We start from the raw sequence: 18,056 nt of genomic DNA, 5'->3' as shown, positions 1-18,056 counted from the left end.
GCAGTAATGAGGAAAAACTGATTAGCAAGAGCAAACAATGTCAAGACTTTTAATATTAGCGCCTCCTTCCGCACACCAAAGTCTGCCCACAAACATGGTGCCGTACTGCAGTAGTTCTCAACCATTTTCAATGTTGTATACTCCTGTGAAATATACTTTTCATTCAAGTACCCTCCCGAGCGCAAAGCATTTTGGGTTTTTGAGAAAAATAAATAACTCATTCACTGCTAAGGAAGACTATAGAAATCACAGAGCAATTTTAAGTTAGGTCCAAAATCCATTTTTTTGGGCTTGGTGTGAATGAGTCAACTTCAGAACTAAATCAATAGTGGTATATCAAGGCATATTTTAGAGAGATCCTTTTTATTTCTGACATGTCTTCTGGAAAGTGGTTTCACTAATGATGATGTGCATATGTATAAAGGCATACAGTACAACATTTGGCAAAGGACTTTAACACAGTTGAGCAATATGTTGCTTCGGGTTACAATTAATTTGCTTCATTAAAAAGTACAGTTTCTTTCATGGCATTACATTTTCTTTAACTAGAGTTACTGAAGAAAACCTGTTCAAATCTTGCGTACCCCCTGAAGTGCCCACACACACTCCAGGGATATTCATAGCCCAAAATGACAGCCGCTGCTGTACTGCACCATCATAGTTGATTTGTTTGTGGTGAACAAAATGCTTGCATTAAAAAAAACAAAAAACATCATTTAATAACACAAAAACTAAAAAGCAAAACACAACTATGAAGGGAGTAAAACACTTAAACAACATATCATAAATAGAACATAATTTACAGAATGATCACCTTTAATTAATCATTGCCAGTGATGTCATGAATTAGGTAAGAGTGTGTTCATTGATTTTCAGCTTTCAGGGTTCAACTTGTTTTCCCTTCAATGGCAGTTTATAATTTTAACATTTGCCAAGCTGGTGTATGTGGTCAGATAAGGTCTTTGCGAAGAATCATGTGGCTCGTTGCCTATTGTTAGTAATGAATCACTAGTTAGTAATGAAACAATGAACCACTAACTATCCAGTCACAGCTTGCTGTTCACGTTTTTTTAATGTGAATCCTCTTCTCTGCCATTAAAAAATTCCTCACATATTGCTGCATTTAAGTGCTTTTTCAGTAACACCTTAAAATGCCAGAAGATGGCACCAATGCCCCCACTTATAGGAATGTATTAATTTGTGTCAGGGGAAGGACGTTTAAGTGATAGAGTACATCTCATGGAATCATGGAATTATGGGCCTGAGTTGTACTTAAGTTTAAACCATTAACATAGACAATCCTAAACCTTTTGGAGGAGGTCATTTTCAGGTCAGTTTCTCTTTCCACAACATTCAGACTAACTAGGCAGCTGCTACGTAAACACTGAGCAACATCTGGGCAATTTTCATATCATAAAAAAAAATGTTGCTTCAAAGCCAATGTAGAACTTTATCATTTTTGTGTTGATCTTGTTTAAGATCGTTGTACACATACACACGCACACACATGTCCTGTAGCATTAGCAACTCTGGTATGGATTAATTGTATTTCCAATATTTATTTCCATTTTTTTCCGAGACCTCAGAGATGCCAGTGTAACACAAGTTCGCATCTTCTGTTTGAAAAAACTTTTTAACACAGAAGCGTTGATACTTGAGTGGTAAATGTTCTAATCATGTACATGGCGGAATAATTAGAGTACTAAAAAGGTCTGTCGATGTACAATAAGTAGTTCTACAGGTTTCCCTCACCACTTTTCAGTGCTTCACGTTTTTGTTTTTTTTTTCCAAACAACCTGCAACACTCCCATGCTTACTCCTAACGTGGAGCCTGAGGCAGTCTAACAGCCCTAATACGCAATCTTGTTCAAATTAAGGCATTTTTGCGTCCCACTTCGCAGAATTCACTTTTCACAGGGTTTTTTTGGTCCCCATTAACCGCGAAAAACAAGCGGACATTGTACTGTATATAGAAAACATTGTGCAAAAGCATTTAACAATCCTCTATTTACTTTAGCTGAATACTAAACAAAAATGACAATTTGGGCTTCCTGAGGGACTTTCCAAAGAAAGCTAGGTGACCCAACCCTGAGCACAACACACACACACACACACACGCACACGCACGCACACGCACGCGCACGCACACGCACACACACACACACACACACACACACACGAGGATACAAATGTTTGTTCATCTATATGTGCCCTCCGATTGGCTGGCGACCAACCCAAGTCAGCTGTAAAAGGCTCCAGCTCACCCGTAACCCTAGTGAGAACATGGGCTGTAGAAAAAAGATGGATGAATGTTTGTGTGTCTAAAAGTGAGCACCCTTACATTGGCATGCTCATGTTCGCCTCCACATGTGCAATAAAAAGGCTGGCCTTCATTTTCACTGTCGATCTTCCCTTCTTACTAACGATTGTCCATTGAACTGCTTAAAAGTTCAGAAAATGCCATACTCCCGCAGAGACCTGAGTAGCACCGTATCCTTAATGTCGCTGAACACCTTGCGGATGTTGTCTGTGTCTGTGGCGCAGGTGTGGTGCGGGTACAGGCTTTTCCCCTCCTCCCTGTTGTCCGGGTTGCTAGTCTGCTGCTGATACAGCTTTTGAATGTATTTTTTGGCATCCTCCGCATCCTGTCTCTTACCTGGATGGAAGAGGACAGAGGACTTAGACACAAAATGAAATGCAACATGCACTACTCAGAACAAGGTATGGACTCACTAGAATTTGAAGTAAAAAATTTGGATCAACTGAATCAGAGCGAATACAGTTGCCTTGAGATATAAGTGACTCGAATTGAGATAGGAGTGACTCATTTTTCAAAATATGAGATCATTACACCGTTTTTGAGGCAATGAGAGCAGACTTGACAAACAAGCGCTATATAGCAGCAATGACTCAACTCACTTCACAACAAGCAGTAGTTTTGCAGCTACAATTAGTGAATTTCTTTAATAGTGGCCTCTCGCAGTTTACTGTCACTCCTAGTTGATGTTTACTGTCAAACAAAATATAAAACCAGGACAACAATAGAATTCCCAAGAGTTATTTGGTAAATCTATGGACCAATGCGGTTCATGATTCAATTCAATTGCTTAAACTGAAAATTCATGTTTAATTTGATGACAGGAAAAGAAGCTCTAACACTTGATCAGTAATACCTCACCCGCTGCAAAGCTTCAAACGGGATGTTCTCAGAGGGATATGGCCACTGAGCTTAGTGTCACAGAATGTCATCAGCAGATTGTAACACAAACACAGAGAGCTTGAAACGGTCTCAGAAAGTCATAATAGTTGACATCCTTGCATGTAAAAAAAAGAAGCGTTGGCTGTTGGTGTCCACCTCAGTTATTTTTTCCCCTTTCTTTTAACTATTTTAACTTTGTTGAACCAAATGAAACCTCTCAAGGGTGGTCACTTTCTGTCTGATTTGATCATTTCTAACATTAGCCCTTGAAATTTATAGATGATATACCGTTGGGTTTGGTTTGTTATCGGAATAGACAAATTCTATTTATTCTTTTTCGCCCCACTTGAAAGGTAATGTATTGTAACATTTAATGTGGTGTTTTTGAGCCGCTTGGAATTATTTACATGTAAATTCATAATATGAAAAAAATCATGATACGAAAGCCACCCCGGAGCGGATTGATTTAAAAAAATGAAATAATCCGAAAATATGGCGTTTCAAAACCGATACGCCTTATATTGGAAACTGAACATCGCATACTCGTATCGCAAGCTATCGATATATCGATATCATCGCCCAGCAATATTTGTCTCCATCTCACGGGTAAGGCTCCACATCATGGATAATAACTTAGTCATATGATCCTATCCTTCATTATAAACTGATAATATGTAGCTGAGTTTCACTCATATCGACTTAAATAATAAAAAAAGAAAAAAAATCAATCATTCTGTGACTTCAATGGACATATAATTGTCGCATCCCCTCCCCGCACACTAGCAACATTATGGGATTGGGGGCTCTATCTGTCTGTGGTTGCCATGGGCTACAGGAGGACAAGGGGTTGGTGCGGTTGGTGGGAGATGGAAAGTGTCAAGGCAGTGTTCTGCATGCAGACATTTACACCACATCTGAACTATATGAATGCAATTAAAAAAAAAAAAAAGTACCTACAGGAAGTGAGTCATTTGATGGCAAATTATCGAACGGACAAAAGATACCCTAATTATGGTTCACTTTGGTGACGGAAAAAAAGGAATCTGGAGTGGCGGGAGGGGCGGTAGTCACTTTGCAAATGACTTTTGTGACTGTGTGCGTGAGTCACACAATGAGAAGGAAAAAAATTAAAAACTTAAACTTGAAATACAGCAGCATTTGTCATTCATGAAGCCAAATTGAATCGAGAGCCCCTGTCCTTTTGTCTTTCTTTTCATTTCATAGTGAAATAGATTTTGTTAAAAAAAAAAAAAGACCTCAGTAAGGTCAGGAACGTCGTACTATTGTTATATATCACTCGTGGACACACTTTTGTGCCCAAATAATTGACATATGGCCCTGCTCATTCATAGATGATCAAGAATAAAATAGTTCAAGCTTTGTATAAATAATTGATTATAGTAATAAAATACTGGTAATTATTTTTAATTGCATTATTTATGCATGTATGATTTTTTTTTTAATCCATGTGTGGTGAAGGTATTATTTTTGTCCGATCGGGGTTCTCCCTACTCACGTTCTACACCTTATGATTGAAGACTTTTGAGTGTATGTTGTCATAACTTAGTACTTTTTTATGACATTCATGGGAATGGCAAAGTAAGAATTTCATTTACGGAGAAACTTGTTTCAACACTGTGTAAATGACAACAAAAACGTTGACTATTTGATGATCAAACGGAGAGTCCTGGCCTGATGAATGACATGGAAGTCGTCCAATGAGACTGAAGAATTTGCCATTGTATGTGATGAGTGACTCTGCATCAGTTGGGCCTATGCAGCCAATGCTCTTTTACTTTTATTGTGACCGTTAATTAAATGAAGCGATTGAAAGTGTACCAATGGTCTATGCTTGACTGTATGACTTTGGCCATTCTCCGCCTTTTAGAACTTTTCTTCCTGGCTTGTACTTATTGCTAAATGAGTTTGCCATAATTTTGTTCTGTGATTTAAATCGATCAACCCCAAAGTCCCCTTATATACTGAAAAAGCTTCTAAATATGATACAACTCAATGTGCGCAAATTAATTGTCGAGTTGAGCAAACAGGGCTTACCCATGAAACCAGGGAAATATTTCTTCAGGTCAGAGGTTAGTATTTTGTCTGCCAGGATGTCAGTTTTGTTGAGAAAGAGTATGATGGAGGTGCTGTGGAACCACGGCGAATGGATGGTGGTGTAGAACAAAGCCAGGCTCTCCTCCATGCGGTTCTGAGTCGCAAACATACACACGCACAGATAATGTCAATGTGAAAAAATTTCAAGTTTATGGGTGGTATGGATAGGAGGTTAATCAACAACCTCAAATTTGACCCGGTTTGACAGCATTAAAAACACCTTAAATGTCATCCATGAAATTTGATGACTTTTCCTAAAGTGACCCGACATACACTCTTGCATTTGATAGGGAAGAGTACTGTAGGTATTGTAATTGTGACACCTGCTGGCAGATGAATGAAATACATACAGAAAAATATTTGGTAGTAGAGACGGGATGGACTAGGTGATTTCTGGGTACTATGACAAGCAACTGATTTGGATAGCGGGTAGAGCTGTCATTCTCTGCCAAGTAATTAACAATATAGTTTTTACGGCAATACAAAATCTCTTACGTGGTCATTGGTATGGATTTAGAGAAATGGCGGTAGTGAAGGTTGCAGAAGCTATTGCAACGAGTTTTATTACTTTAATTACGTAACGTCATATCGTTAACATCCATCCATCCATTATCCATTATCTTAACCGCTTATCATCACGAGGGTCACAGATGTGCTGGAGCCTATCCCAGTAATTTTTACGCATTAGTCGAGGATTGTATATCCTGAACTGGTTGCCAGTCAATCGGAAATATACTGTAGCTTTCAGGGTGTATTTTAAATGTATTTATTTCTGTTTTAATGTTAGACATACACAAGATCTTGCACTCAACAAACAGTTCATATGCAGACAGTATATACGGTTTATAATAAAACTAGTATATAACAAACAGACTCAGAGACAGCTCTTTCCACCGACCTATTAATGCTCTGACTAACAAAAACACAATGAAAATAACCAACACTTGCCCTCCTGTGAAACTATGATTTGCATTCTATTTTATTTATTATTCATTTATATATTATTGATTCTATTTATTGTACATATTATTAATATGTATATAAATAAAATTTGATTGATTGATTGATTGATATGAACATTTCATAGAATGTCATTGTATACCTGTAGACAATGACAACAAAGGTATTCTATTAAACATAGAACCAAAATGGTGCATTAAAAAATAAAATAATCAACCTGCTCTTAAAACTAAATCAAACTTACTGGAAAAAAAAAAGTCAAAACAGAAAAAAAATCTAATGAAAAATCCAAAACTATTATATCGCAGTGTTCTGTGTTGGTCATGTCCAGTACATTGCACAATGTAAGAGGAAAATGAGTTGTGATGTAAAATTTTTGAGGGGTATACCCGCATTATACAGCAATCATACTTACAATTGTGTCCCTCTCTTCCAAGACCTGATCATACTCGCTGAGGGAAGCCAGGAAGATGAGTGAAGTGACATTCTCAAAGCAGTGGATCCATTTCCGACGTTCCGACTTCTGACCACCTACGTCCACGATCCTGCGTTTGGGGCACAAAGAGGAAGAGACAAAAAGTGAAGAAAGGCTGAATTGATGACAGCTTGCATTTTATTGAAAAAACTAACAAACAAAAAACAAATTGCCCAAATTTTAAGCCTTATTTTTTCAGAATACAGTATTTTAGCTATGGGTTTTTCGACTCGCCAGTGAAAATGCTAGAGATATGAATTCTTTGAGTTATGAGTGTTTGGTATCTCTAGGAGCCCCTGTAATTGTTCTAATTGGGAGAATTATGACTGTAAGTGACCTGAGTGTGATGTTGTTGATGGTAAAGGAATAGTCATGGATGCCTGTGGTGGGGAATCGGACCCTCAGCACATCCTGTTCTGTGGGGATGTAGTCCGGCTCTGCGATGCGGTCTAGTTGGCTCATGTAGCTTAAAGCACACAGATACAAACGAGGAAAATGTCTCAGTAAAAAGCAGGAAACTGCGGCTATGATATGACTTCCCACCTGTGTGCAAAACAAACAGCAGTGACAAAGGATACATGATGTGATGTATCTGCGAAGCTGTGATTAAAAAGACAAGAAGGGAGTCTAGCTACTGTGTACAGACGATGCTTTTATGACCACTATCGAGGCACACATATCACCACAAACAAACACACACACGCACCCACGCACACACACCCACGCACTGCTCAGCAAACAAAGGAAAGGCGGGAAGCAAACTGTGACTTTGTATTGGATCGACATTTCCATTAGAAAAACCCCAAAGCCATTCCAGCTTTCCGTATGATATTGGTTTATTCGTATTAGAAAGTGAACATGGGTGGTGAAATGAGTCTGGAACGGAACTACTTCCCCCTACTGGCCAAATTACAAAATACTGACAAACTGGAGTGCTCCTGACTTATTTATTGTATTATTTGAAGAGTTAATTAAATGTTGATCAGAAAAAGAAAAAAAAAAATTCTGGAATTTCTCCTCAGTTAAAAAATAATAACTGATTAGCACCTAATCAGAGAATGTAAATATATGACTTTATATGCATACATATGTACAGGTATGTGGATTCCAATAGTTTTGAACTTTATTTCAGCAATTCAATTGTCAATTCTTCTTCAATTTTGGCATTAAAATAGTTTGAATTGTTGCCAATTTTTGCTTTTTTACACTTTTTATTATTAAGGTTATTATTAACATATTTGCTGCTGTCCATTTTCAAAGCAATTACCTATATTTTCAGCCGTTTTAACATTTAGAACAATCATTCAAAACACACAAGATCTTGAAAAATAAAACCACTAATTTAAAAAAGAAGAAGGAGCAGACTATGCATTGACTCTAAGGGGTTTTCTTTATAGCTTTTTCAGTCAAGGGTTGGTGTCACCAAACCCACATATAGGTTCCCAGCCAAAAGCCACAAAAACAGGCCTTTTTTTCAGTTTTCAGAAAGGCTCCATGTTTGACAATTTGTCTGACAGGTTTCATGACTTTTGTAATGTCTTTGTGACGGATTACAAATATATGTACATTTATTTGGAATAAAACTTGGCACTCACTACTCCGTGGAGTCCAGGAGCTGGTACTCGCAGCGTCGACTGTAGCAGACCCTTATGCCGGAGTCGGCCCAGAGGCGGCGGATGGCATCTACATAGTCCCGCTCCAACTTGGTGATATGCGCCGTGTTGACATTCTGGACCTTACTGGCATAGAACTGTGGGAGTGTGTGATTGTGAAGCACAAGTAGAGCTATAAAAACAAATTTAACATATAATGGTGCCTTGAGATATGTGTTTCATTCCATGAGCATTCTTGCAAATCAAAATAATTGTCAGTGCTTCTATTTTTACCGGTCTTTTTAAGCTCCAGAGATGGGCAATCAATTGAGCTAATAAATAAACCTATGCAAATATTCATTTAGACCAGGGGTTCTCAATGCATCGATTGGGGTTGACCAGTCGAAATATTGTTGATTGAATGCATATGGGAAAAAACAAAAAAATTCATCCGAAAAACAAAGTCAATCGAGAAAAAGGAAAGTCAATCGAAAAATAAGTGTTTGAATTTGTTGTTTTTTAGCCGCCTAAATTGAGTATTTAAGATGATTTGAGAACAACACTGTGCTGTTTACATCAGAGGCTGTTCACACTCTGGGAGCAAAATATTATCACGTGGTAGACCGTTGTTGCGACCATGTTTCCGAAGTATAGCAAAAATAAAGTGTACTTAGAATGTTTGTGTCAGGCATTACTTGTTATATTGCAATTTATTTTGAAGCATTGGCTGGCCTTTTCACAAAAATTGGTTGTTTTATTATAATGCAGTGGCTTATTATTCTCATGTATTTCCCCATGTATTCCATTGCACTTCTGGCCCAACAACTTAACAAAGATCTCATCCCATCCCTATTGTCAGGGTCATTACTAAACAGTGTTTGGTGATATCACTGCAAAGGAAGAGCTATTGTATTTATTTACTATCCCCCCCCCCCCCCCCCCCACCCCCCAACAGACAAATGTTTGTGGATGCTGGTGAGCGAACCTCGTTATCTGGGTTGGAGTAGGGAATTTTGAGCATGGTCATGGCTCCTGTCATGGCCTTGATGGCTGTGAAGATGTTCTGGAAGATGCATTTGGCAAATTCTTTCCTGTCCTCCTCTGAGTAGCCCCGTCCGTGGATGATCCTCATCTGGCGGATGAAGGTGGTTTTCCCACTCTCGCCAGTCCCTGAGAAAACCAGTGGCACAAATGATACCAATATATACAACCAGTGGCACAATGATACCAATATTTACTAGTATACATCATCAGCTTGTCCTAAACACAACTATTAAGGGACTCTAAAATCCCCGAAGGTGTGTTTCATCTCATAGCACAAAATATTTTTCTTATGGCTGTTTTTTAGCAATGGAGCACACAGTGCCGCTGATTGTGGCGAGACTTAATAAGGAACGTTACCATAATGAATGGACACAAGTACTTGTATATTGACACGAAGGCTTTTATTTGGAAGTTCTTACCGAAAGGTATGTAGCAATGTAAGTAGCGACAACAACTGACTTTATCCTACAAAACCTGTTGCAGCAGGAGTATTTTATAGGCTGCAGTATAGGTATCATATTAGAAATGAAGAAAGTATATCAAGACACCCCTACCGTCATTATATTCCTATTGTAATGACTTCTTAATGAATTTGAACAGATAAAGATAGGATAATCAAACAGATCTGAAGATTGTAGCCATCAAAATGATTCCTTTCAGTATAGGAATGTGACATATATACTTTAGGTGCTAGGGTATGTTGAATTTCCAGAAAATACTACCAACAGGTAATGTGAAATCATGCGCCGTTATCTAACAATACATCGTTCCAAAAACAACATCACTATAATTTTTTATGCACGTATTACTGGCATGACAAAGTTGCGCATCAACTTCAGTCCCTTCTTGTAAAAATGATTGCAGATGAACACGTCGTACAAGTTTTGGGTGACATCATACAAACCTTTGTCAAACGCTAGCTGTGCTATGGAGGCAATAGCCATGTAAGTTATCACTTGTATAAGTGCAAATTTTGTGGAACTCATAACAAATTGCGTTCATAATTTGGATTAAAGTAGGACACCCGAGGGAATAGCTTTACACGTCTTGGTATTTTCTGTCAGTTTTCATGATTTTCAGTGCATAGCTGTGTATTTTGAGCGAGTGGCTTGAATTTACATATGAATGTGAATGTGTTTCCAAACTTTTGACTGGTAATATACATGTGCACGGGCACTTTTTTTTTTTTTAATTAAATCGTCTGTGTTTGTTATCATAGCCATAGGTTGTGAAATACAGGGTGACATAAAAAAAACTATTTAACAAACCAGTAAGACAAAAAGTAGTGGAACAAAAATATTTTGCTTGTAGTAATGTAGTAATGTAAGATACAATGATGGAATTTTAATTTTTGTTTTAAATGACGTCTTTTAGATGCCGTCTTCCCCAAATGCTTTCTTAAAATCTGCCGTTGAGATTGACCGATTGCTTCAACAACAACTCAGCTGGGATACTATAAATTTGACCCTGAATTCCATGCTAGTAAGGTGACGGTACCGTACTGTGGGCTTTTTAATTTCACTGGATTATCCAACCTTATTTTTTGTTAATGAACAGGGGATATCAGTCACTGTCATTGTGGATCGTTACGTGAAAGTGTTAAACTCCTTTTTTACACCTGAAATGAAATATTTTCCAAACGTTAAACAAGCCAAGGTTTTAACAAGAACGAGGATTGATTCGGTAACGTTCCCTGGTCCGCTTCTTGTTGCGCTATCTCAAGAGTAAAATGCAAACAATTCGACCAAGACCTCTAAATGAGTTAGAACAGAGAATTATGGTTTCAATTATTATTAATACAATATTTTTCTTCCATCACTTCTGGTTTGAGAGGATTGTTCAAAAGTTATCTTTTTTTTTGCACCACACTGTATTTACGTACAAACTATTCATACATTTCAACAAGCGTTTAGAGAAACCATCAATTACTGTACTTGCATTTTTTTGGAAGTTCGCACCATGTCATGGAAAATCGCACTTGTGATTTATGACCCACTTTTGCACCTGAAGGAATCATTCATTTAAGTAGTTTTCTATTTTATTACCAGCATGCATATGGCATGTGATAAAAAACAAGTTTGACACCCCCATTTGTGTTATGTTGTGTTTCCTCGCCACTTTGGTAACCCAACAGGAGAGGGAGGTATGCCAAGCATGCGTCCACATGCAAGTATGTCAAGAATGGGCCAAAACGAAAGAAACCTACAGGCCTTCTTTCCAGCTTGACGGATGGCTTTACAAAGCAGATTTGGGACGGTAGATAAGGTACAAATGAACAGGCACATCTATCTTTGCCTGCTTGGTCATTTATCGCATATTCAGTGGATGTCATGCATGATATATTGTCTTGACTATTCAGGTCACTTGTACATTTTGTGTGTGCAACAGGCCTGCTCTTTAAAGTGTTTATGAATTCAACTATGAAGTTGTTTAGAATCATTAATAATTAATAAGGTTTACTGTTGTAATTGCACAAAACAAGTGGACATCTCCGTCGATGATTAACAACTTCAGATTACCTAATTAATCTGTTACATGGTTAATATGTAAGCATCATGAAACATTGACTATTTTGTAAATTTCTGATCCAAAAATGAGTGTGACTTATTTGTTTTGAAATATGTTTTTAAAGTACCCCAGTTGACCTTTTTGTCAAAAAGGTAAAATATAAAAACAATCTTGAACTCATTTACTGCTGTGGTTGTTTATTGTACATTGTCACCATGGAATGTTAAATTCAGACTAGTAAACAAAATCAAAGAATTACTTAAGTTATTTAGCCATTTCAGCTTGTTTGTCATAACCATACTGAGATATATTAATCCTTTTTATTTGGGCAACAATTTTCAACATAGGCCTATTCTGTTACTGCAATTTCCTTTGAAATGACAATATATCTTGTCATGCCTATTTCATTATACAGATATAGTACACTTTATTGTTGTTTCATTTTATCTTATAATGTAACAGCTATATTATTTATCGCTAACTTCAAAGAGAAGCAGTTGTCCACATGCTGTTTTTGTGGGAAAAGCCGTGTTCTGTACAAATCAAAACTTAATAAATGTAAGAGGACATTTTGTCTCCTTTTGTTATTCTGTCTTGCAAAACAAATTGAAGGAGTATGATCATTCTTTGCACATCTATAGATTGAAGCAAAAATCATTTTAATTGAATTATCATCAATTATCAATGATCACATTCGACATCTAGTGGGGGAACATAAAACGTAATGTAACTAGCAAGCGGTTCCAAAAAACAATTCAGCATTTGTCAGTCTGCATCAAGCAATAGTTTGATACCACTGACAAAACAGAAAAGGAGATCGGCATCACTCACCCAACAGGAGGACTTTGACCTCCCGGCGCTCCATCCGTTTTTGCTTCTTAATTTGGCGCTTGATTTCATTGTCCACGGCGATAGACCTCTTTTCTTCTTCCGAGAGGCAGCACAAGCAGGTGCGCCGGCAAAGCTCCCAGTAGCCCGCCATACCCCAAACACGCCTGATAGCAAACCAGCCACATCGCACCGTTAGTCACACAACTCTGTGCAGTGAAGCGTCATATACTTCTCATTTCTAAATTATTTTTTGTCCATATGATTGGATGCAAATTCTATGAAACCTTTATTAGCTGTATGGTAATCCCCCACATATTTTTGTCAAATATATTGTTGTAAATAAGAGCTGGTGTCAAGGAAGCAAAGTGAGACATCTCCACCGAAGATTACAGTATTGATGGGAGGAGATACATTTAGCTTGTGTCATTAGTGAAAAATGATCAGATCCTGCATTACATGTACTTGACAGGATTACAATCCTTCATGAGATGTTCATTTTCACGAGTTTGAAATTACTGTATATCAAAGTGTTTTGGGATGAGGGCAGCATGGTGGAAGACTGGCTAGCACATCCGCCTTACATGCGGATGTGGGTTTGCCTCCGGCTTTCCTGTGTGGAGTTTGCGTGTTCTCTCCATGCCTGTGTGAGTTTTCTTCAGGCACTGCCCTATTCCAAAAACATGACAGGTATGTGGACACTGTAACCTTGTCAAAACATACTGTAACTGTATGTTTGACACTGTTCATAGGGGTGTTTGTGAGTGTAAATGGTTGTCTATGTGTTTGCGCTTTGGCTGGCAACTAGTACAGTGTATCCTGCCTAATGCCCAAAAATGACTGGGACAGGCTACTGCACAGTCATGATCTTTGTGAGGATAAGCGGATGGATAGATGGATGCAATTTGCTGTATTATTTTAAATAAATCATTTCCTCACCATTGATAATGGATGAACTATTGGAATTTCGAGTCTTATCAAATTCCATGCCTACCATCATCTTGTTTTAGATCATTCATAAATCTGTACTTGACTTGAGGATTCATTTTTTTCTGACAACTTTTTCATTTATTTTCTAAATTGGAATATTGATATTTAGTTAACAGCTATGAACACATACCTTGCAACTATTATTTTCTGTAGAACAACACACAGCATAAAAACAAGAGTTAGAAAGATATGAGGCCAAAAAGAGATTCAACAAATTAAATCTTCTGCTCGTCATGCATTATTAGACAGACTTGTTTGATATACCATTCTGATTTGTGGTGACAGGTTGTCTCACATGAGCCTGAAAATCACAAGCTTACGGCATTAAGATACAGTAGTTTGTATAACCAAGTTAAAAAAAAAAAAAACTGGTTAAAAAAATGTGATATTTGACATGCCCCCCCCCCCCCCCCCCCCCTTCTTTTCAGTGTGAGCATGATGTAAGTTAATAGGGAAACTATTTTATGTGCAGTGCCCGCCCACTACACACACACACCACACACACCCATTGTGGCATGTTATCAGAATGGGAAATTAATAGACAGTAATGATTTCATTTTAAAGGGTAAGTCAATCCACAAATGTTAGTCTTAAAATGAATCTGAATACTATGTCTGGACTTGTTAACAAGAGTGTCGTCCTGAGCTAATGTCAACTGACGCTCATGCTCGATAACAACTAATTGACTATCTCAGTCCTCCTCTGCAGTCTTCCTCGTGGCCGGGCAACAGTAAAAAGTTACAATACAAAAAAATTCTTACTTTTACAAGGAATGCCCAAGATGAGAACTAAAATTTACAAGCCAGTGACCAGTTGCCACACCTGAGCAAAATAGCTTTCCTATCACTTCGGTGACAGAATGTGAAGCACTATACCAGCGTTAGCATTAGCACCTAACTTTGTCGTGCTACTGGTCAACACCGGTAAAATCTTTCGATTGGCCCAAGATTCTGGGCCATTACCTCACATTTGGCTTTGGTACGTTTGGTATTATAAACAATTAGTCTTGTATTTGTTTTTAAATTTACAGCTCAGCAGTTAGCACGCAGCGCCTCCATATTCAACTTGACATCATGACGTCTTCATGACCTTCCGACTTCTTCTGAGATATACATCGTTACGTGGGTGCCAGTGACCAAAATGAGACACTACGGCACTATTTTAATTCGTTTTGCGATTGGCTGGCAACCTGTCCCGGGTGTCCCCTGCCAACTGCCTGACGACAGCTGGGGTAGGCACCAGCAAGTCAGCAGCTAATGAAAATGAATGGCTTGATAGTTACAGTTGACCCGTGCTCTTTTTTTTCTACTTAAGGACAGCGTATGAGTACTTTTGACTTGACAGTAAGGTGCCGCTTTACACTGACTACTCATCTACACACTGAGTGTCTCACTCAAGGATACTTGAACATGGTCACAATGGCTGGGGATTGAGCCCACAAATTTTTGAACCCAGAGAAATACATCATTTTACTGTGGTAGAAAATAACATTTCTAGGTATATGTGTGTTTGTTTGTGTTTATTATTGGATTGTGTTTATTTAACTTTTTCACATGGAAAGGAATTTAATCTGCTTTTAAGTTGTTGTTTTTTTCCCCACACAAGTATCTGTACTAAAGTACATAGTGTGGGCTCCTCTTTTTACTTTTACAGTACTTGTATACTTTTTAAACAGAGGTGTTAACTCTGGTGTAAGTATTAAGAGTAATTTTTACATGGACCTCGGATACTGTATTGTAAATAGTTCTTTCGTAGTAAAAGCATTTCGTTATACAGTACTTATGTGAATGAATTCAATCATTGCTTTAACCTCTGCCAGTCTTTTTTTTCACCCCAAGTAACTGTACTTTCTCATAAATACACAATGTGGCAACTTTTCCTAAATGTGTGTGTTATCAGGATAAACGGAGTAAGTTTGTTATGAGTTGGGGTTAGTTGCCACAATGAACGAAAGGAAGAAAGAGCCCCATGCGTACCTTCAAGTGAGCTCAGTCCGTCACTGTCGCGTTACCGACGCCTCTTTCACGCGGCCCATGTCCCGGCAGATGCCCGGTGCGGTGCACCTGCGGACGAAGTACGGGAGGAGCGGCCGAACGGTATTTTTACTCGAATCAACCTGCTGCTCGGGTAAGTCCAGCTCGCACCTCGCCTACGCAGGAATGTTCCGTGTCCACGCTCCGTGCCGAGACTGGAATGCGCTCTAGGCGACGGCGCGGCAAGAGCGCGACAGGAACGCTGCAAGGCGACCGCAACGGTGCCGGAAAAGACGCGATGGAAAGGGGGAAAGCCTTCAAAATAATAGTGAACTTGAGGGAGATGACAAAACTACCCACCGACTGCCAGTTGGGTAGAATACATTCAATAAATGTGTATGTAGCTCTCACTCAATTCGCGTAGGCTTACCCACAATTAAAAGAGCAGAATGAAATATGCTTGAATGCCGAGGTTTTTAACCTCTCGGTTTTAAATAGTAGGCCTACGTTTGGGTAACTTGGCACAACAACAAAAGTGTTGCATTACATTTATTCAAATGTATTTCCTCAAGCGGTTCAATTTAATGAAGCAACTGTATAATCATCGACATTTATTCGATTAAAAATAATCTGTTGAGTCATCCATTCTTCTTTAGCCGCTTATCCTCACTGAGGTCGATGGCTTGCTGGTGCCTATCCCAGCCATCTTCAGACAATAGGCAGGGAACACCCAGGACTGGTTGTCAGCCAATCACAGGGCACACAGAGACAAACAACTGTTCATACTCAAAATCACACCTAAGGGGAATTTGGAGAGTTCAATATATCTACCATGCATGTTTTTGGAGGAGACCTGAGTACCTGAAGAAGACCTACGTGAGCACGGGAACAACATGCAAACTCCACAGAGGAATATCACGACAAGCTGGGATTAAACTCGGGACCTCTGAACTGTGAGGCAGACGTGCTAACGCAGTTAACCAGCTTTCACCGTGCCATCCCTGTTGAATCATCTTCCAAAATGTTAGATTAAATCAGTCCTTCTCAAATAGGAGGGTGTGGAGGATTTTTTGCCATGTGAATTGCAATCAAATGAGGATGTGTGTGTTTTTATTTCAGGCACTATGATGCACTTGGTTATTTTTTTCTGTTTTAGACTAACCTGTAACATGTACTGTATAAATGCTGTAAAAAGTAGTTAACAGTTGTTGAAAATTGATTTATATTGTTTTTTTTTTCTTTTGTTAATGTTAAAAAGGATACGGTTTTAGGTATACTTGTACAACTTTTATGGATAATCTTATTAGGAGTAGGCGCAGGGATTGGGGTTGCCGAGAAATATTTCCTCTTTCCTGGTGGATGCAAAAAAATAATTGAGAAACACTGGCTTATATGCATGTATTTTTCACTGTTTATTAGTATTTGGGGGAAAAAAAAACAGAACTAACTCATGTTTAGTGTGTAAAAAGTTGTTTTTTTCTTTTAAAGAATAGATGAAGACTGGTAAACCTGATTCACATGGTACAAATAGCGTGTGTGTGTATTTTATTTCTACAAGTGTTTGATGTGCGATGGTCAGCATGTTCATTAAGGTTTTGAGGTACTGTTAAGGCTTTTCTGTGTGGCGTTTGCATGCATGTTCTTGCATGTACTGTATTTGGGAAAAAAACAGAACTAACTCGTGTTTAGTGTGTAAAAAGTTTTTTTTTTTTTTTTAAGAATTGATGAAGACTGGTAAACCTGATTCACATGGTACAAATAGCATGTGTGTGTATTTTATTTCTACAAGTGCTTGATGTGCGATGGTCAGCACGTTCATTAAGGTTTTGAGGTACTGTTAAGGCCTTTCTGTGTGGCGTTTGGATGCATGTTGTCCCTGTGCTTGTGCCAACTTCCTCCCACATTGCAAAAATGTTCTTTTGTCACCTCTCATCCCAAATATTTTGTAATAGGCTGATTCGCAAACTTTTTGATAAGAGAAGATGTGCTGCATGGCCATTGTTGACACTACTCCATAAAACAGCCCCAAAGACAAAATGTTCCTCTATAAATTGACACTGAAATCCAATGAAGAATTGCTGACAACATGTGAAATAGTTCTGTTCAATTTACTTGCAAATGCATAATCTTATGTACTTACTTACTTACTTACTTACATATTCACTTACCTAATCTTTGACTGATAGTTGCACGTCTACGTAGTAAAGGAAATTATAGAGCGCTAGTTTAACTACCATGCATGCTTTGGCACATAGGAGGAAAAACACATGCAACAAGTACAGGAAATTAGTCTGAAAGTCACGTACCAGAAATATATCACGTGTAGTCTGTCATCACTCTTTGTAACTGCGTTTTGGATTAGGTTACCATTT

The 18,056-nt window shown here is 38.3% G+C and overlaps 1 protein-coding gene across 3 annotated transcripts; it reads right to left on the bottom strand.

Annotated features, from left to right (window-relative positions):
- Positions 1–344: 344 nt before the first annotated feature.
- LOC148417358 (guanine nucleotide-binding protein subunit alpha-14-like) lies at positions 345–18,009 on the bottom strand. 3 transcript variants are annotated; one of them, XM_088424930.1, is made up of 9 exons: positions 17,991–18,009; positions 15,688–15,774; positions 12,725–12,888; positions 9,327–9,511; positions 8,345–8,499; positions 7,087–7,215; positions 6,690–6,819; positions 5,255–5,408; positions 345–2,656 (listed from the first exon to the last, which is right to left on the bottom strand). In XM_088424930.1, exons 3-9 carry the CDS (start codon positions 12,873–12,875, stop codon positions 2,451–2,453), a joined length of 1,110 nt encoding a protein of 369 aa, XP_088281056.1. In that variant the 5' UTR covers positions 12,876–12,888; positions 15,688–15,774; positions 17,991–18,009; the 3' UTR covers positions 345–2,450. The 3 variants fall into 3 exon arrangements, with proteins under 3 accessions (XP_088281056.1, XP_088281057.1, XP_088281055.1); XM_088424931.1 differs by lacking the exon at positions 17,991–18,009 and adding an exon at positions 15,856–15,874; XM_088424929.1 differs by lacking the exon at positions 17,991–18,009 and having other exon boundaries at positions 15,688–15,961.
- Positions 18,010–18,056: the final 47 nt, after the last annotated feature.

The sequence above is a fragment of the Hippichthys cyanospilos genome, chromosome 10, assembly GCF_059441005.1.
Source record: "Hippichthys cyanospilos isolate Australia breed blue-spotted pipefish chromosome 10, RoL_Hcya_1.0, whole genome shotgun sequence".
In the NCBI taxonomy this organism is placed as follows: Eukaryota; Metazoa; Chordata; class Actinopteri; order Syngnathiformes; family Syngnathidae; genus Hippichthys; species Hippichthys cyanospilos.
The sequence above is the reverse complement of the archived record's forward strand: the minus strand, read 5'-3'. Positions and strand labels throughout refer to the sequence as shown.

Bases quoted from the DNA above. Each gene is read 5' to 3' on its own strand.
- LOC148417358 (XM_088424930.1), bottom strand. From the start codon at position 12,875: ATGGCGGGCTACTGGGAGCTTTGCCGGCGCACCTGCTTGTGCTGCCTC. The intron at 7,216-8,344 runs GTGAGTGCCAAG...GTGTGCTTTAAG, and splicing joins CTCCTGGACTCCACGGAGTA to CTACATGAGCCAACTAGACC. The intron at 2,657-5,254 runs GTAAGCCCTGTT...TCTTCCATCCAG, and splicing joins ATATTTCCCTGGTTTCATGG to GTAAGAGACAGGATGCGGAG.